Raw genomic sequence first — 20,942 nt, forward strand, 5'->3', positions numbered from 1 at the left:
CTTCCCAGAAGGTAGTGCTGTTTGCCCCTCCACTTATACTTGCAGTTGGGGAACTGAAAAGGCATTGAAGCAGGGTGGGAGCCCCTTCCCCAGCAGGCTCAGGATCCAGGATAGAAGACTACTGCCAGTGGCCTCCATATTTTCCCCAAAAGTCAGAGAGAGGCAGGGAAGAGTTGGGGTCAGGGTGGGAGCTCTACCTCTGGAGTCATGTAGGCACCTATGATCGAAAAATCTGTTCACCCCTTATTATCGAGACCTTGGGCAAGTCACTTTGCTTCTCTTTACCTGGATTTTCCCATCTGTAAAGTGGGAATAATAATGCCAATTTAACAGGGTTACTATGAGGATTGTGAGGCCAACCAGGAAAAGTGCTCCCTGCCTGGCATAGAGTAAGTGCCCAGTGTATGTCAACTCTTTCCTCCTCTCAGGGCTCACAAATGCATAAGTGCACCTTTGGGTCTAACTCTGTTGGTTCATGCGATACCCAGGAAGAATGCCTCTGCGCCTACCTGCTCCAGAGGATCTAACTAGCAGAAGAAGAACAGCCCCCAAAAGTGGAAATGAAGACCCTTTGAAGTTCCCAAGCTGTAGTGTGGGACTTCTCCTACATTTAGAAAAAGCAGTAGAAGGGCCGGCCCGTGGCTCACATGGCAGAGTGTGGTGCTGATAACACAAAGTGAAGGGTTAAGATCCCCTTACTGGTCATCTTTAAAAAAAAAGAAAAAGAAAAAGCAGTAGAGCAGTAGCCAGACCAAAATTTTGAGTCCCACTCTTGGTCTCTCTTTAGTTTAAGGTCCTACACATTTCCAGAAAAATACAGAATGGCTGGGTTCACAGAATCACATGAGCTTAACACCAGATATGAGATCATCTAGTTTAATCCCATTTTGTAGGAAAAAAAACAGAGGCCAAAGGTACTGGGTCACAGTAATAATAGAACCACAACCTGATTCCCTGAGAATGTGATTTCTATATCCACCCATTTTAGCAACAGCTCACATCTTGTAATCCAGTCCAGTCTGAAGTCCACCTGGTCACTAAAAAGCAGTGAGGCTCATGTGGCCTCTCCCCGTGACCTATACTAACTAGCCTTGCACACAGATGGAAAATAATTCTACATCCACCACGTTCTTCCTATTTGTCTGACTGCTGGAGCAGAAAGGGGGGAAATGCTGGACTCCACATTTACTGAACACTCCATCAAAAGAAGTTTTTAAATACCAGGCATGAATACTGCAAATAAGGTAGAATTCACCTCACAAAAATGTATTCTACACCAAAATTTTCAAAGAACATCTATGGGGTAGTCAATTCTGCCCCCATCCTGCCCCAACATTCTTTTAATGCTTCTCTATCACCTGTGGAATGTCTGAGACAACAACGGTACTGAACCACCTTCCTGAGCATCTTCCAGGTGGAGGCACTGCCAAAAACTTGTGCATCTCCAGTGTGGCACAAAAGCTGCTGAGTGAATGAACAAAAGCAGACCAAATCCCTTGGAAAGGAAACCTACATATTGTTGATAATGCAAGTGTACCTACTCCTTACTGGAATAAATTCATTTGGGATACTTGGGAGACCTTATGGTGGATTGCTCTTCAGAATTTGCACATTAGGGAAGCAGAGAAATAAAGCGAGGATTTTGACAATAGGAAAAATACACTACAGTCACAGACTGGTTTACACTTGTTTCTATCTGACCATCAGTTAGCAATAGGCCAGGAAAACCTTTATCTGGTTCCTGTGCTACATGAGTATACATAATATGAGTACAACTAAGCGCTTACTTGTGTAACTTAACTCTAAACTCTTGAAGAACAGGCATCTTATTTTGCTTCCTGTTTCACCAATGTATAAGCGCTAGGTACACAACACTGCTCAAAAACTTGTTAGGACGGGATACAGCTATGGTTAAGCTGTATATTCAGGTGAAATTGTCCTAAAAGCTTGAAAGCAACAGATGTTTCCAACTCCAACCTGTCAATTCAATAGTCATAGAAGCAAAGCAGTATTTACTTCAGTTAGTAGTTGCATTAATCCTGCCATCACTTTAGCCAGATTTATAGCAGAGGGACTTTGCTGGTCCCACAGGCCACACCACAGAAGGGAGTTACGTATAAAGACTGTGCCACCCTCCCACCCTCATCGCAATCCAATGTGTGGAAGAGTGTATTGGAGGATGGCATCAACGTATTTCCAAGTGGAACAAAAGAAAAATGAGGAAAGCAGCAGCACCAGTTGGTATGACTTAAAACCTCTTAAGTAGCTGAATTCCTGTACCCTTCTTAAATCTCTCCCACTCTGTGGAGACTAACAGGTGACTTGTGGTAGCACAATGTGGTTGTTACCATCTGATGTGAAGCACTAATGCATGACAAGTCTTATTCACTATTCAAGAGCCATGAGAACATGATCCCTGCCCATTAGGAGGCTGGGGCTACACAAACAGTAGTGAGAGGGCTTCAGTTTAAGAGTCAATCCTGGTTACCAGCAGATTTACTATATAAGCAGGCAAAAGAAAACTAGCAGTAGCAGAATGAAGAGGAAATGAAATAACAAGGGGAAGCTCACTTGAACATAGCATGGTTCACTCCTGGGATGAGTTAGGTTAATTCAACTGCTTTAACTCAGTTCATATTGAATTATGTTCCCTTGCTAGTCACTGCTCCATTTCCACCAAATAGTCACCTCCTTTTCCTCTCAACATGAAATGGCAAGCCATCGGCTGCTTAGGAAAAATGAGTTCAAACTATTAAGTTACTAAGGTCAGAGCCAGATGTTTGGGACAGCTAGAGTGCCAATTCCAATGCTCTGCTGTGCCATTTACCAGTTCTCTACAGCTGTTCACTGGGTCTTTATGCCCTAACCTTCAACGTTTTCACAGAAGGTAGGTCCCTAGGGCTCTTGAGAGAATTTGAGGGATGTGGTTAATGAGATTTTCTCCAGCACTATTTCCTGCCCCCAGACTTTTGAAATGCTGTCCTTTTGTCCCTGGGGCTGGAATGTTTACATCAGGTGGCTTTTTACTCCTTCTGGACCCTTGACTTAGAGCAGTATGTAGAAAATCGTGCCACCTTGGTTACTCATTGCTAGTTATGTTGATTCCAAAAAACAATCATATTCTAGGATGCTTTTGAGACTCTCTGACACAAAGTAGCTCAAAGCACCAGGAAGAAACTCAGGAACAGCACAATAAAGAATTAACATTTACCTGAACAGGCACCAATAGGAGATGAATTTGCTTACGTTGTTGAACAGAAGGGTTTTCCCAGAAAAGTCTCTATAGCACCAAAGCATTGTGCTACTACCAGAGTACTCTTTCCAGAACATTTTACAAGTTAATGTGATCTATCAGACTTTACACTAAAAAAAAAGAAATTGAAACCAAGCAAATTTTTAATAAAAAGCAAAGCCATAAATTTAGATTCTACCATATCCCATAAAATCTCTACTTTTGGGAGAATGGTGATGACGCACAAAATTCATAAACTATTTCTTGCTGTAAAACACTGGAAAGCAGACAATTAATTATAGAAGTGACCTCTCCTGAACATGAATAGGAGACATATTATCAGAGTCCATCCTATCCAGATGGTAAAGGCCATTCCAGGTATCTGTAGGCTGCTGATTTCACTCAGCAATTTTTCAAATGCTTAGTCAAACCTTGATCATTTTAAAATGGCTCAGCTACTACCTGGAATTAAGCCCCTTTAAAACAATTTGGGTATTCAAATTCAAATACAAGCTAAACTCTTTCATGATAAAGATAAAAGCCATAAATTTCAAGAGCTTTGATAACACGGAGCAGCCCACTAGTTTCACTGCGACTCCAACCCAGATTATTTAAAAAGTACTCTGTGGAGTTTATGGAAACTTTTCATTTGCTAAATTTTCAGGAGTTGAACAAATGTGGAAGAGACAAAAATTAGAGCATCAATATCAGAAAACAGTAATGTTTTTTATTCCTCTCCTTTCTTCCACCTCAAATACCTAACATACTAATGCAAAAACAAAAAGGAAAAATAAACGTTTAGAGGTACGTGCAATTGAAAATCTATTCTGAAGATTTTCCCCATTTCCTACTGTCATCAGTTTTTTTAAATGGTAATTCACAGACCCCTTTAAGACTACTTCTGTTAAAAGGAGCATCTGGTCTCCAGTTGTTTCCCAGTCCACATAACGAAGTAGTTTGCTAGCAAAACAAACAGTAAAATAAAATTCTGAAAAGGTGGATACCACAGATTTGACCTAGAATCAAGTGTCCTCCCTTCTGTTCCAGGTATCCTCTTCATTCCACACTTCAGCATTAGCAGACAAGGATAAGCAACAATTGTTACCTCCAAGATCACCAAATCCACCTTTCCAAAGGCACAAAATATTTTCAGGAATTTAAAACAAACCTAATAATGTTATATCTCAGTAAATACTTTTGTGCAGTTAAAGCATTAAAAGCATCAGCCTGTTTAATTTTGCGACAAGTTTATTGAACAGTATTCAAGACTTCATCTTTATAAACAAGAACCTCTGCTGAATGATGCCAAGGCAGTATATGCTGGCAATGAGCCATTTTATTGTGTTTGGTTTCTAAAATTTGGACTATTGTAGAACTGCCAGTAAAAAAATTTAAGTGTGGCAATCTTGCAAGGGTGGGATATAATTTTTAAAGTGATCACTGCCAGAAATGCTTTCCAAAAGATTTGACGAGCAGCAATTTTACATTTTCTTTACTCGTTTTTCAAGTGTTCTTAAAACTGATGAATGGATTTTATTTTTACACACTTGACCCACACCTGTATACAATCACAGAATACAGTAAAAGGGATGTGAGTTTGACTAGGGCTTTCATGCATCCTTATTTTTACGCAAGGTGTCCATCTCCATCTAAAAATGTATGTTTGCTTACTTCCACACACAGTCCTAGATTTTCATCCAGTGGGTTAAGACTGACCTTAGCTACACTGAATATTACCGAAATTTTGAATAAAAAGTTTCCTAATGGGATTTTCATTGTTGATGCTTTGACATTTTGGAGTACAAAGCTAGAACTATATTTCACTTAACACTGTGTTGCATTTAAAAACAAAAAAAACTAATAATTGTACATCCAAACTACAGTGTAAACAGAACACACCTCCAAATTATGCTTGTGAACTAAATGTTTCACTAAAGTTCAGAAATATTCACAAATTTGCTTATTCATAAAATACATTTGTAGACTTCTCTAATCCTTTAAACGAAAAGAAAAATAAACACCAATAAAAACTCGGAAGAAGGGGGAAAAATTAAACCTAATGGAAAAGAGTCTCTTCCATGAACGTCAGAGTCACCGAAAACAGACAATAAAATTTACACATAAAATTGCAAATATCATAATAGTGTTTACAAATGCACAAAACTTTGAGCAAGCTTTACAAATCCTTCATACCATACAAAACAAATGAGAAAATAATGTAAATTCATTTCTACCCCAAACCTAGTTCTCAGGAGAAAATCTGCAGGAAGAGAAGTATGAATAGTTTCACAGAACATATTTTCAAGAATTTTTTTAAAACTGAAACTCCAATACCCAGAACAAGATAAACAGTATGCTTAGCATTATTAGCACTAATGTTAATAAGTCTCAGATACACAAAAATCAAGTTCCAGAGGGTAAAGCATTTAATTACATTTCACAACGAGAAGCAGTGTTGTGATTCAACGAAATATGAAACATAGTTCTCTCCAATTTCTACACAAACCACTATTAATTTATTTAAATTCAATGAACAATGAAATCAAGTTTTCCTTTTCAGCATTTACCTCAAATGTAGAAATAACAAAGTAGTTGCAATAAAGTGTATGAAATATTTAATAAGAATGTACTAACATAGAACCAAAATAAATTGGAAAAAAGTTAAAAAGACTTTCATCTTCCAACAACTCATTTTGCTAAAATGAAATTAGTCAGCTTTCCAACGGGGAAAATAATCTGTGTTGAAATAAGACTCCCAAGCAGCAGTGCTGAAGTTTTTTGCCTTCTGTCTTTGGAATAAGAAATGATTACTTAACAGAAAACTTAAATTGAACAACATATACAAACATATTGCTTTTTAAGTTGAGGAGGCAATATCTAGTGATCTGTTAAAAGCAAATCTGTATTCGTGTATTATCAAAAGACCCACAATGCAGCCACCAGTTCTTTGAAAGTCTAAGCAATCCTTTCCCTAAACAAAAAATCCTGTACTGTCAATCCTCTAAGATTGCAGTGATGAAAAGGCTTTTCTAAATCTTATCACACAAATGAAACTGTTGCCACTCTTAATTCTAAATTACAATACTGTATTTCAGTGTTCCACTGACTTGCAACACCAAAAAGGCACTACATATATTTTTTTAATAGGAAATACTTCTTTTAAAAGGCTGACCACTTTGAAATTACATTGATTTGTAGGAAATGTTGGGAATGTTTCAAACCAAGGCAAGAGGGCTATGTAAAAGACAAAATTTGTTTTTCATGATATCTCACCAATCTCCATTCAGTACGTTTACAATACACCATGACACATCTTTAGAACATTTTAACTAAGGAGGAAAGTAACCCTAAGTAGCGCCTTTTGTGGCAGTGACCAGGACATGGTAAGGCAAATTTATGACAAGGACACGTACCAACCAGGACCCACGTGGTCCTCCTGCCTTAGTGTCCTAAATGCCGAAAAAAAGTATGAAAGGATAAGGAGTTTCAATTCTCTCCCCTCTGGCAGTTGCAACTGTACTCTGTATGAAGAATTTTTGTAAACAGGCTCCTGATCAAACAACTACACCAAAAAGTCTCTAAGTCACAGAATTAAACACATATCAATCTGTGTACCAGCTTATGGATCCTTTATTCCATAATGCTATTGCTAACAAAGCTAACAATTTCAACATCAGTTTTAAAAACCTAGATATAATACTCTTTCTTATAAGTGGACCCCTCTTTGTTTACTTAAAGGCAAAATTTCACATAAGGTGGGACAGAAGAAAATTGCAAAACAATTAGTCCATTATGGACAGGACATCAAATCAAGCATCTTAAACACTGATTATTAAAAGTGGTTTCTGGTTTTCGATGCCATCCAAACAGCATAAACAATTTTTAAACTGACTAAACTAAAACTTGGCGGTCAAACCAAAAAGGCTCTGGTAGGTAGAGGATTCCATAGTTTATTTTTATGGCAAAAGTCTTATTCCACACAGTTTTAAGTGTGACATTAGAAATCAAAATTCAAGGTTAAAGCACAAACCAAGTGTGGAGTTTTATATTTAGAAAAAGAAAACAAAACAGCTCTGCCCATTTACAAATTGAGTCAATTAGGCAAATAAAGCAGCAACTTCTGAAGCAGAACTGTCTGTACAGTGAGAACCCTCAGGAAGCAATAAAGGTACATACAATGAATCTGTATACAGAGATTTTATTCAATTTTAAAAGGAAAAGAGGACTTTAGACAAAGCTTTGACCCTATAACAAAGCAAATCTCTCCAGCTTTAAGCCAAATTTCAAGAGTAGCCAACTTCTATTTTTCAGCAGCTGGCAAGAGCACCCTCAATGAGCTCTACTGGCATTTCTATTTTCTTTATCCCATATGATATAAAACAAAACCAATCTAGACTCCTTGATAAGCTTTATGTGGTCATTTGAGTTTTACAAATAGTTTCTCTAATGGTATGCCAAAATCATTTTCGTGTTCTCTCCAGATAGCTGTACTGTAACATACAGCAATGTTTATCCAGGTAGTGAGTCTTCTGTAAACAGTCAACCAATGCTCTGTTACGGAAACCAATCTATATGCAATTTAAACAATCCACAGGTTCTAACCTGGAAATACTAGGAAAACAATCTGGATGCATTAATCACAGCAATATGAATATCTACCTTATAAAGAATTGATGTGAACAACTACCCTAATACAAGTTTTACTTTTCTTGAGCCTATAGGCCTGTCATTTAAGTCAATGACAGCAGCTGTGGCTTCATCCCGAGATTCAAAGGCCACCATGGCTTCACCTGTAGGCATACCTTTTTCATTGTATTTTAAACACACTGAACCTGGAATTACTTGATAGCCATAAAAGAAATCTAAAATCTCATCAATAGACACAGTAAAGGGCATGTTCTGCACTTTAATTACTGTTGGTCCTGGTTTTCCAGAACTAGATCCAAAGCCAGGGGGACCACCAATATGGATTGGCCCAGGCCCAGGTCCAGGCCCAGGCCCAAAGGCTGGCGGCCCACTCAAATGCCCTGGGGCACTTCCAAGACCAGGAGGGCCACTTCCAAACCCAGGCGGGCCACCTAAGCTACCAGGGCCATTTCCAAAATTCTGAGGACCCCCTCCAAATCCTGATGGCCCACTTAAATTATTTGGTCCACCTCCAAAAGCTGGAACATCCAGTCCTAGACCAGGCAAACCACTGTTTCCAACTGAAGGCATACCAGGCCTACCATCACCAAAGGCCCCTCCTAATCCTGGAGGAGGGAGGGGTGGCCCAAAGGCATTCGACCCACCGAAATTACCAGGAAAGTTAAATGGAGGCCCATTGTTGGCCTCCTTTGATCCTACAGTCAAGAAGGCATGCTCTTCACCTCCTGCACTGGGCATTCCCACACCAGGCATTGCCGCACCAGGCATTCCCGCGCCGGGCATACCCGCACCGGGCATACCCGGGCCGGGCATACCCGCACCGGGCATACCCGGGCCGGGCATTCCCGCGCCGGGCATTCCCGCGCCCGGCATTCCCGGGCCGGGCATTCCCGGGCCGGGCACTCCCGCGCCGGGCACTCCCGGGCCGGGCATTCCCGCGCCGGGCACTCCTGGACCGGGCATTCCCGGTACTGCAGGATTACCTGGCACAGGCATCTTTAACCCCTTTTTTCCTTGGGCAGGGGGATTTTTCTCAATCTCTCTCATATCTTCTAGTGTAACTACATGAACAAAAGCTTCTCTCCCATTAAGTTTTTTACGGTGTAAGCGTTCAGACTTACGTGCATCATCTTCATTTTTAAACTGAACCACTGCCTGTCCTAGACCTTGCCCATTGTTATCAACAAGAACATGTACAGCATTTTCATCCACTGGGATTCCTTCTAGGAACTGAAGAACATCCATCTTGGTAATGCTGAATGGAATATTTGTTATGTGGGCACAGACTTTGGCAGAGTTGACATCCCCCTCTGGATTTAACATCATTTCCCTCTGGTCATAGCTGAAGTTCTGCAGTCTTTTACGAATCACATCTATCTTTTCTAGCATACCTTTTTTAGTAATTGGATGAACTTGAATAAACCGATTGCCCATGTATTGTTTATGACGACATAGAGCAGCCTTATAGTCGGCCTCATTCCTGAATTCTACGAAGCCTTCACCAGTTGCTTTCCCATTGGGTCCATAAGCTATATAAATACTATCTTCCACAATATCCAACTTTTTAAAAAAATCAATAACATGTTTGTTTTCTGCTTCAAATGGTAGCCCTTTCAAGTAAACACAAAAACCAGCCTCATGTGGTGATCTTGACCTTGACCTTTTCTGCCCATTGGGCGATTGTGACCTGGGAAGAGTCTGAGGAGGGGGATGGGTTTGTCCAGAAGGTCCCATACTTTGCTTAAAAGTGATATGGCCTCCAGCAGCTACCCACTGTCTCTCTGTGGCAGGGCTAACTTCCACATAGCGTTGAATCATCAGCATTCTGTTTCTTTTCAAAGCTTCAAATGTATCTTGAGGGGAAAGAAACTTAACCAATCCATTCCCATTATTTCGACCTACATGATCTTTCAACAAATGCACTGCATCAACACGGAGCCCATGGAAAAAATCTCTAACATCATTTTCCATTGCAGAAAAGGGCATTCCATGTACACTGACATACAGATCATCAGGGTTGATGGGAAGTGGCTTTACACTGCTTTGAGAGTTCACCTGGATAGGATTAACAGGATTCAATGGACCCAAAAACATAGGGTTCAGGTTATTGTTCAGATTCACAGGTGTTCCAGAGCCATTCATTCCAGCAGGTAGAGGTGCCACAGGTGGCGGATTCAAGGGCGGCATGCCTGACATGGGTGGCAATGGGGTCATGGGTGGCACAGAAGGGACTGGGGGAATTGGAGGCACAGGAGGCACGGGAGGCAATGCAGGTACTGGAGGAGGAACTGGTATTGGGGGAATGGATGGCATCGGTGGCAAAGATGGCATCGCTGGGATTGGAGGAATCGGTGGTGGTGGGACTGTGTTCATTGGAGAGGCTGTGCTTGGAACGGTTGAGCTAAATGTTGGGCTCCCAAAGGAAGCCCCCATATTTGGAGGAGCCGTTCCTACGCTGGCTGTGGAAAATGTCTGTATACTTTTGTTGCTTTCATGAGCAGAAGTGGTAGCAGTAACTACACTGGGCGAAGGATTATTAAAGTTGGGTACTGTTGTAGGCAAGTTTACCCTGCCACTCATTCCTGAGCTAGGTGGCGGTCCTGATCTACTAGCATTTGCTGGTGGTATATCTAAGTTGGCAGTTTCAAAACGCCTACGACTCAGTTCAATCATATTCTGCATTTCCGTTTTACTACTCAACAATAGTGTTACTTTTGACCCTTTAATTGTACCACCTGTGCGCATCATACCAAGCCTTGCATCTTCATCAGTGGCAAAAACGATGAAAGCCTCACCCAGTTCACCCCCTACAATATGCACGCCCCCATCAGGGATGGTCAATCCAGAGAAGAAGTGGCGAATGTCCATGGTCCCCGCCACAATTGGGAGACCTTGCAAACGGATGACCACAGCCATGCTGCGCTGAAACCACACACACCTGCAGATGAGAAAAGGCAACGGCCAGGTCAGACTCCTGTTTATCACACCAAGTTTTTAGCTATAAGAATGACCAGCTACCATATTAGGCTCTCAAATATTCCCTCAAGCTATCAAAAGCAATGTTTTTAATTTAGATATTCTAAAAACTGAACAAACATTACGTGCCATTTACAAGGTAAAACCTAGACAATTCCAACTTCCAAAAGGCATTAATTCTGAAAACGATTAGAAATTCAGTCCCAAGACTCAAAAGTTTCAGGAAAAAAACAACTGTAGGACAATAAAATCACCATATACAGTCATGCGTCGCTTAAGGACGGGTATACGTGTCATTAGGTGATTTCGTCGTCCTGCAGATATCACAAAGTGTTATACAAACCTAGATGGTATAGCCTGATATACACCTAGCTTACTACTCCGACCACTATAGTATATGCGGTCCATCGTTGACGGAAAAGTCATTACGCGGGGCATGACTGTACATCATTCAGACCACTAATAATTAAGGTTTTTTTTATTGGTTATGAATATTTATGAGATACAAAGCTGACTGTCAACCCTCTTGCAAAAGATGTGAAGCCCAGATCCACACTGGCAGTATGCCCATTACCACAAATTACGATTATACCCCATGTCCCCCACCCAATTATCTCCAACCTCCCTAAGTAAGATTTAAAAGTGGAAGTCAAATCAGGAAACAAAGTTTAACAATCTCTAGGGGAAAAACATGCAAAGGATGCATCAAAATTAATATTTAAAACTAGTTTTGCATAGTTTCTATAAACTTAATAATTTTATAGAATTATTAGTGTCATTTTATAGGACTCAGTCTCAAAATCCAACAAACAAGACTAAAATAATAATTACAAATAATATTTAACACTAAAGTAGATTCAAGTCTCAAATGAGAACTGATTCCATATTTCATCCTAAAACTTTTCAATCTGCCTTATAGTTTTATTCAGTAAAACTACATATGGAATTATTTATTATAAACAAGGTTAATACATACGAAGAATCCAAAAGAAATACTGAACAAGACAGCCAATATCTGAGTTACTTGTATTCATTATCCCAGTTATAATGCCATTCACTGTGACTGGTTTAATTAAAACTCAGGTCCAATGACTCATTCTCAAACCCTCCATTAAAAAGAGTCTTGTTGGGCCGACCCCGTGGCGCACTCGGGAGAGTGTGGCGCTGGGAGCGCAGCAGTGCTCCCGCCGCGGGTTCGGATCATATACAAGGATGGCCGGTGCGCTCACTGGCTGAGCGTGGTGCGGCCGGGCACTAAAATGACAAAAATAAAAAAATAAAAAATAAAAAAAATAAAAAGAGTCTTGTTTAGAACCGGCCCATGGCTCACTTGAGAGAGTGCGGTGCTGATAACATCAAGGCCATGGGTTCAGATCCCTATATAGGGATGGCCAGTTAGCTCACTTGGGAGAGCATGGTGCTGACAATGTCAAGGGTTAAGATCCCCTTACCGGTCATCTTTTAATTAATAAATAAATAAATAAGTCTTGTTTTTTCCCTAGGGGAGGGCTGACAATGAAGAAAATGAGGGGATTTTGGTTTTGTTTTCAAAGAACTGGGATGTGAACTTTACTCAGTGATTGTTTAGTCTCTGACCCAACTCATGTGGGATCTCTGGTTGCTCACTGATCTCCTTAGATAATGTCTATTTTGATTTAATCAAAAAGAAAAGTTTCTCCCAAGTTCAAGTCAAATTTCAGTATTTCAGTTCTAAAGACTTCTAAGAGCAAATGCAAAGGCAGCCCTTTGTGAAGCGACATAAACCAAATTCTTGGAAGTGGAAAAAATATTAATTTGAAATTAACGTGATCAAACAACATAGGGTGTTTTCCAAGTCATCTCAAAAACCAACTTTTAAATATAAGCCTATTAAATTGGCTCTGTGACCTCAGGGAAGTTATAATAAACTATTTCAGATTTGGTTTTATCACTTCCCAAACAAGAACATCAGAAGGGGCAAGGTTTCCTGCTCTAAGCTCTAAGAATTCCGTAACCCCATTCTGAAAGCAATTCTTCGTTGTCAAGTATTATATGAACACTAATTCAATGCAATAAAATCTAGTAATAACTCAATCTCATGATTGTTGTATACGAAAGAGAAATATATTGTTTGGCTTTGATAGTTTTAACACACTCATACACAAAAATAAAAGCCACTTTCAAATTTAATCTAGACAAATAAACTGGCAAACAGAAAATGTTCTTTGTGAGACCATCATAAAACACTAGAAATTTGGGAAGGGTGGGGGAAGCTTTTCATTTATGGACTGCAAGAGTCAACAAGAAAAAGTAACCCTAAAAAACAGACATCAACAGACTCTTTTCTCCTTATTTACTATTTAGCGGCCTATTAGGAAGTTCATCAAGAAGTTTCCAAGTCATTAAATCAAATTCCCATTCCTTATTGAATCTAGAATATGTGTGGCTATATTCAAAATTGTGATAGCAATCCTGTTCAACTTCAAAAAATGCTTATAATCGCTTAATATAGGGGGAATCATTACAGGTAATCCAGGTACCCAAGACAACTTGAGAGAGATGTTAGTCTGCAATGGGACAATAAAATGGGAACTTGACATGGTCCCAAGAAACACAAAAATTAAACACAGGGCTAAAGTGACATACACAATAAGTCTTTAAACCATTTTCTGCTAAGAGAGGGATTTACTAAAGTTCTGTATAAGGTGCACAAAAAAAATTCTATTGAAAATTTACCTCTCTACCAGCTAGAAAAGCGTTTAGAATTAAACCAAAGTAGAGCGCAAGATTTCTCATAAGGCCATATGAGGAAGAAAAGTTTTTGAGTTCTGAAAAATATAAAATAACACCTGCTATTCTGCTACTAAGTACCTATTAAGTCATTTCAACCTATCTTGAACCCAACTCTAATTACTTAAACAAGAGGGTTAGATTCCAGTTGCTAAAGTTCCATCTAAAGTCTAAAATGTGTGGGCCGGCCCATGGCTCATTTGGGAGAGTGTGGTGCTGATAACACCAAGGCCATGGATTCAGATCCCTATATACCAGGGATGGCTGGTTCGCTCACTTGGAAGAGCGTGGTGTTGACAACACCAGGTCAAGGGTTAAGATCACCTTACCAGTCATCTTTTTAAAAAAATAAAAATAAAAAATAAAGTCTAAATTTTGTACTCTAAAACATAGGGCCCAATATCTATATCTATACCTCTCGGGAATATAAATAACCATACTGATAGCAAGCACCTATATTTGTAATTAGTCTAGAATGCTACTGAGGGAAAAAAACAGTACTTATTGCCTAACAATCAGTAATGCAGCAAGAGAAATGCATCCATATAAAACTGATCCCCAAAGGAAACAACAACTGTTCAGGGTACCTGGTCAATTCCACCCCCAACCCTCAGATGAGCCTGTAAGCACACACACACACACACACACACAATTTAGTTACTACACATATTTTCATGTTTCTTAATAAGTGATTTCACTTTATTTTGTATAAAAACAAACCCTGTATTCAAAATCTCTTACCTGATAAAACAAGAGATGTATTTTCTTAACAAGAAGTAGAGGCCAAGTCAATCCTGTGGGCAACCAATTAAAACCAACTTTTAGACTGCAATAGAGAATAAACGAAGGCAAAAATCAATGCAGGAAACACAAAACAACACGCACAGGCCACACTGAACTGTACATTACGAAGGCAAGTCTGAAACCACCAGAGTACTTCATTAGAATGCATATCAAAAAAAAAAAAAAAAAAAAGGAAAGACATGTAACCAAAATCCCATGCATGCTTTTTACTTGGTATTGCTTTCAAATTTGAGTATCTCTCAAAATATTTATATATTTACATACATCAAGAATGTGTCATAAATTAGCCCAAGAATGAATCAATTGAAAACTAAAACAGTCGTAAAGCTCAGCTTCACAGATGCTTTTATCACTTGATGATTAAGCCAGTCCAGAAAACTCCATAACACAAGTCCAATCACTACCTGTTTCCTCAGGTTCCCACCAAATTTTTGATGAAAAAGCACAAGTTTGCACAATAACAATTCCTGGACAGATTAAACTGTCAATTCAAGAGGATGGAAATTGCTAAAATTACTCTTTCAATGTATTTTTCTTTGCACCAAAATAGCAACAAACATCACAAAACATACATGAAGTAAAAGTTCTGGCTATAAGGACTAATTCCACTGGAGTTCAAAATATTAACGAATAATGTTTTCTTCTAACAGCACAACAGTTGCAAAAAGCTTATTTTTAAAAATCCCTAAAAATGTCTGGGATATTAAGAGTACTTCCCAAAGTAAAAACAGGTCATTCATCTTTCACTGGGATCTCTTCCAAACTGGTGAAGTTATGAATAAGTCACAAGCAATATATATGACCAAATGATTAGACAATTATATTCAAAAGGCCACTTTTTAATTCAGAGAAAGGAAGTAGAAAAAAACTGCCACTGTTCAATATTAAGATTACCAACAGAAGACATTATATCACTCATTTTAAACTAATACCTTTCAAAATTAAGAAACCACTAATGAGCTTAATATTCATCAAAAAGTAAAACATATTTCAAAAACTCTAAGTATTATTCTAAACTTTTCTAAAGGACAAGCTAAACATCTAGTCAACTATTCAAATTACTAAAGAATAGTGAGACTGTTTTGCCACAGAAAGCTACGCAAGTATTTCATAAACACACTTTTTAAAGCCCAAAGCATTGTATTAATCGTTTATATGTTGTACAAATCTATCCTAAGTCTAAAGAGCTCAAAAAACTCTTCATTTAGAAACCATATCTAATAGTTTATCTAACTGGTCACAAAGGGAAACATGAAACAGAAAAAAAAGCTTGCTTTGAGTAATGCAATGAGGAAGAGTATGAATTATTTGCAATATTTATTTCTAAATGTACAGGTCTGACTCCAGGAGCTAAAGAACCAGAGTAATTTTCTAGTTAAGCACTTGAGATAAACATATGACCCCTACTGGAGATTTCAATTCAAAAGGTCTGATATGAGGCCCGGGCATATGCCCTAAATAGAAGGGAAACAGGTTCCTCAGCCTCTTTCCTTCCAAACTCAAGAAGGCACCCTATGTCCATCTGGAGAAGGATAAAGTCAAGAGCAGCCAGTTAAGTCCAAAGGAAACTAACTAGGTCTACTTCCAAAAATTTCTACAACAGTTGCAAGAAACTAACAAGGAGGAAACTTCTCACTCCACAAGGAAAGGTTGAAAGGCCCCACTGAATGTGGCGAATGCCCAGAGTCAAGTTTTATGTGTTCAGCTTAAGGCACAAAAACAATCCAGACATAAATTTGTGATTCTTCTCTATTTCAGTAACCCACCTTTGGGGGGTGGGGTGGGGGGACACGAACTGGCCAGTACTGGGATCCAAACCCTTGACCTTGCTCTAACCAACTAAGCTAAACAGCAGGCCTTCAGCAACCCACCTTACACCAAGAAAAAGTATGCACAAAGTTGAGGTTAGAAGTCAAAAGTCAGAACTTCACAACCCTTGGTATGATACTTCCCTCAAAAGGGCAAAGTAAATGGAAACTAAGAATTAAAGTAATTTCGTTTCAACACCTCACTTTGTAAAGACCACACTTGTAACCCAGGAATTTATTAATTCCTGTATTCTAAATGTCAGCTAGCAACTGAATATAGGATCCTGAAATGAAAAATCCACCCCATTCACTTTGGTAAACTTTAGAAGGATAAAACTAAAATAATTCTATTCAACAAAATATCTAAAATACAGATTTTATCTATACATAAAGTATAAGAGTAGTAAAGAAGAAAAATGGGCCTGATTTGCCATTAAATTCAATGATATATGTCAGAAGACCTAAAACAAGAAGTTTGCTTTAGTATATTTTCCACTTCGTATTAGGAATTAGTCCTAAACAGAGAGGCTTTGCTTCAGCTTGGCAAATACCAAATACATGCACAAATTATAAATATCTGCTACAAAAATTTAATATATTATGACAAGACAGACGTCCTTATTTACTAGCCATTCCAATCACTTGGAATTTCAAATAAAATGTCTAACAATAAACGTCTTTATCAAGAAGTCAAGGCACAAACTAGAACTTAACCATTTCCACTCTTTATCTGGCAATAAACATCCAAAAGTCAATTTTAACTTTGTTCAATCATTAGTCTTTAATTGACAAGAACCAGGGTATAGCAGGGCTAGGTTCTTCAGATCCAAAAGAACCAAAAAAACAGCAGCCCTTCAGAGATGAGCAACAGAGAATCAATCACAATGGGCACAATGCTATAATCAGTATAATCACATTACGGTAGGCATTATGAAACAATCACAGCTTCATTCATTTGATTTTGTCCCCCATCCCCAAACAATACATTTCAGATTCCGGGATCATTCTTAATGAAAAGATTCTTCTGACACTGATGGAGATGTATCACTTTTATAATGCATTATTCAATTTTCCCATTAACCTCCATTCAGTACTCAAAGGTCGCAAATCAAGAGACATTTCTTAATAAGATAGTCCTCCTCCCAAAAAGACTTTAATATTGTTATTTTCTGATCCCAACTGCCAACAAAAATGTTCATTACCTTCATTTAAATTTCAAAGCAAAAATAGTACTTTTAACCTAACCAACCGCATTCACCCTCACTGTGGTTTTAATACTTAAAAGTTCTCTTTAAATTTAATCAACTAAACTATGCAAACCAAAAAGTATATGGTGGTGGTAGTAAAATCTAATAAAGCTGTAAGTTAGGTGGAATTCTTTTTGTTTAGTTTACCTAAAACATTTAACAATATTCATTTACTCCATGAACATGTATTAAGCACAGGCAGAAGATATAAAACTAGACAATATACTCTGCACTTTAGGAAGGGATATCTGAAAGCATCTTTTGTGCAACCAATTACTGACAATTCTTCCTATAACATCTACAGAAGAAAACATTCATTCAAACTGATGGAGTGGCTCTCTGCAAAATGGAATAAAAACAGTATCAACATTGATCACTCCAGCACCTGGAACACAGTGGCCCACAAAATCAAGTTTCACATCTAAAAACTGTACCAGCAACTCCCAAACTCTCAATATGCAGTCATCAAAACATATGACGTGTCAAAGAAAGGGAAAGAAGCCTAAAGTGTACTGATATTAGCACATACAGTATGTTCCAAGTAACAACCACAATGGCTTCTAAAGCTTCATATTTTAACCTAACAGATTTGAACATAAGAAAATCTGAAATTACGCAATACAATCCATAAACAAAGTAATCAACATTTAATAGAGCACATGAAAGTGATATAAAAATGCATCCCGTTTCATTAAAACTGCCCAATAATACATACTAAGGACATCTTTATTAACGCTTTAATATAAACATTCCAAACCTTTCATTTTCTTCAAAAATTAAATTACCATAAAGTTATATGAACCACCTGTAACAGTTCTTCCCAACTTCTTTTTAATAATCTTGGAAAGTTCCTGAACACAATTACTTTCCACTAAATCCAGAAATCCTCCATACTATCAAAACTACCAAATTTCAAAAACAAGTACAACCACTCTTGTATTATATTTCTGTAATTAAAAAAAAACAGGATTTCCTTACATGTCCAGACTTGCGGGATTTTTTTCAATTGCAAATTCTCTGAAATGCATTAACAATATATACTAATTAACAAGGTACCAGGCAATTCTTGTTGCTAAGACTACATTTTACAAAAATTACACCATTTAAAATTTCAGGAAACTCTAAGAGAAATATTCCAGTCATAAGTCTCTCCCTTCAACAAACCTTCAGTAGCCACACTTTTTTTTCAATAGGTTATATTGACTAGATTCACCCTAATCCTGAATAATACAAAATGGTTCCTGCCAACTGTCCCAATCTCTGGGAATCCAGGAGCCAAGGAGGGGTTTAGGGTCCAGAAATCTCTCCTACGAAGCCTGCGTTCTCAATATACACTACTCAACAGAATGAATGTTTAGCACCAAATAACCCCAAATAACGCTCACCGGAGCACCTGTTTCTTCATTATAAAACACACATTGGAGGCACACTAAGTCCATATACTTACAACCTAGCAGCTAAGCCTAATGCATCCTGGTCACTAACCTGTAGATCCCCAAAGGCCTTCCCACCCATTTCAAGCTCGCCGCCAACCTTCAGAGAAACAATAAACTCTCCATCAAAATCACCCACCCCCACATCCCTCTGGATCTCCTCCTCCTTCAGTGGCAGAGGCTCCTCTCCCAAGAGAGCCCTGAAGGTGCTGCTCACTGCAGCCCCTTCCCTACCTGGGACTAACGGCCTGACACCTGACTACAATTCTCAGAGCCTCGGGAGGCGTACTCACCGCCACTTCCTTGCTATAGAGAAGGCGGCCTCTCAAATTGCCTACACCCTCGAGAGTATGCCCTGTACCCAGCGCCGGGCCTTGGGAACATTTCACTGCAACCCCATCAACCTTGAGATTATGAAGGCAGCCGGTCCTGAGACTTATTTCCTGGACACAGGAGTGCACCTACTACAACTTCCTCCCCACAGGTGTGTCCTGACTGTAGTCCCCTTTTGCTGGTAGGCCACAGGGGTCTCCTTTCCAGTTCAGGTAGAGAGAGTGTCCAGACTATGAATATCTCCCCAGTTCAGGGTACAGAGGTGTAGTTATAACCTCTGCCCCATTTGAGGATACAGGAAATCTTCCCCACACGGTACGTAGGTGTGTATTCACTGCAATCCCCGTTAGCCCGCAGGCGCTGGGCCACCCAGCTCTGGCCTCCTCCTCCCTTTCTCAGACCACAGGGGAATCCTGGCCATGGCCTCGTCCCCACTTCGGTACCCAGGCTCATCCTCGCTTGCGTCCTCCTTGCGTCCTCTCAAGCCTCCAAGCTGTAAGTGGTGCCCCAGGTCCCCCGCAGCCCTGCCCCGACCCTTTGTGTGGGGCGCTCGCTGAGGCGGACTCCGAGGCCTCCGAAGGCCCCGCCCCGGGCCACCAAGGGGCGGCTCGAACCCGCACAGCCCCGCCCGTTCCGGGGCTGCGGGAGTCTTACCGGGGAGAGCTGCGCGGCACCAGAACCCAGACCCGAGTTACCCCCCGCGCGAGTGCCTCCGCCCCGCGGCCGACAGCCCCAGCCCGAACGTCTTCCCGGAGCCTACAGCAGCCACCACCTCCTTCGCCGCTTCACAAAATGGCCGCCAGCCCGCTCACCAGCTCCGCGTTCCAAAAGGGGGCGGAACGGAGCGGTTGACGTCACGGGGCGGTGCGGCGCAAGCGCGCTGAAGTTCTCGGGCGATCTCCCGGAAGTAGCCGGTGTGTGTGATGAGAGGGGCATTCAATCCGTACTAGCGGCGTTTGCGCACAAGCCCGGCCTCGGGCGAGTGACGCTGAGCGGTGGGATGGGTAGGAGTGTGCGGCTCGGCCCCTCTTTGAAAGACTTTGCAAATTGCACCACTCTGCGAAAGGAGGGAAATAATGCTTAGAAGAATTATTTTGAGGATTAAACGGACAACAGAGTGGTGGCTACTTCTATCGATAATGTCCTGCCAAGAGTCAAAACCTTCAAGTGGTTAGAGCGCGGTGTTGTAACACCGAGGTCAAAAGTTCGGATCCCCATACCGGCAAGCCGCCAAAAAAAAAAAAAAAAAAAAAAAAAAAAGAGTCAAAACCCGTTTCTTTTTTCCCATTTAAAATTTTCAGCCCAAAGGTTAAAAAAAATTTTTTTTTTCAGGCCAGGAAGTCTTACCCACCATAACCCCTCCACAGCTGCACTTTAGTATTATCTTACTATGGGAAAAACTATTCTCAAATTCTCAAGCTGCTTTGGTCCTAGCCCCCAGACTTCACTCCCTCTGCCCATACCCTCTATTTTGATTAGTGTCTCCGTAATTGACCCAGTCTTCCAAGTCAGAAAGTGGGGAGTCAACTGACTAATAAAATCAGGATCAAAACTTTTATAGCTTTTGGGCACATTTGTGTGGAAGACTTGACTGGTGCTAACCTTGTATGTCAAAAACAGCAAATTAAAAAAACAGGCCACACTTTTAAACCAAAACTATACTTTACATATATATTCTTTGTAGGTATGATAT

General features: G+C 39.9%; 1 protein-coding gene across 9 annotated transcripts in view; it reads right to left on the bottom strand.

Moving 5' to 3' along the window:
• Positions 1-20,057, bottom strand: part of LOC134364527 (RNA-binding protein 12) — a 34,881-nt gene extending 14,824 nt beyond the window's left edge. The window contains exons 1-3 of one of the 9 annotated variants that reach the window (XM_063080422.1): positions 19,904-20,057; positions 14,366-14,418; positions 5,636-10,817 (exon numbers count right to left, since the gene is read on the bottom strand). In XM_063080422.1, coding sequence (XP_062936492.1) covers positions 7,916-10,795 — 2,880 coding nt within the window. In that variant the 5' untranslated portion in view covers positions 10,796-10,817; positions 14,366-14,418; positions 19,904-20,057 and the 3' untranslated portion in view covers positions 5,636-7,915. Of the gene's footprint in view, positions 1-5,635; positions 10,818-14,365; positions 14,451-19,903 lie in introns of those variants that run through there. The other 8 variants (XM_063080441.1, XM_063080433.1, XM_063080443.1 and 5 more) reach the window with 8 other exon arrangements.
• Positions 20,058-20,942: the final 885 nt, after the last annotated feature.

The sequence above is a fragment of the Cynocephalus volans genome, chromosome 1 (assembly GCF_027409185.1).
Source record: "Cynocephalus volans isolate mCynVol1 chromosome 1, mCynVol1.pri, whole genome shotgun sequence".
Taxonomy (NCBI): domain Eukaryota; kingdom Metazoa; phylum Chordata; class Mammalia; order Dermoptera; family Cynocephalidae; genus Cynocephalus; species Cynocephalus volans.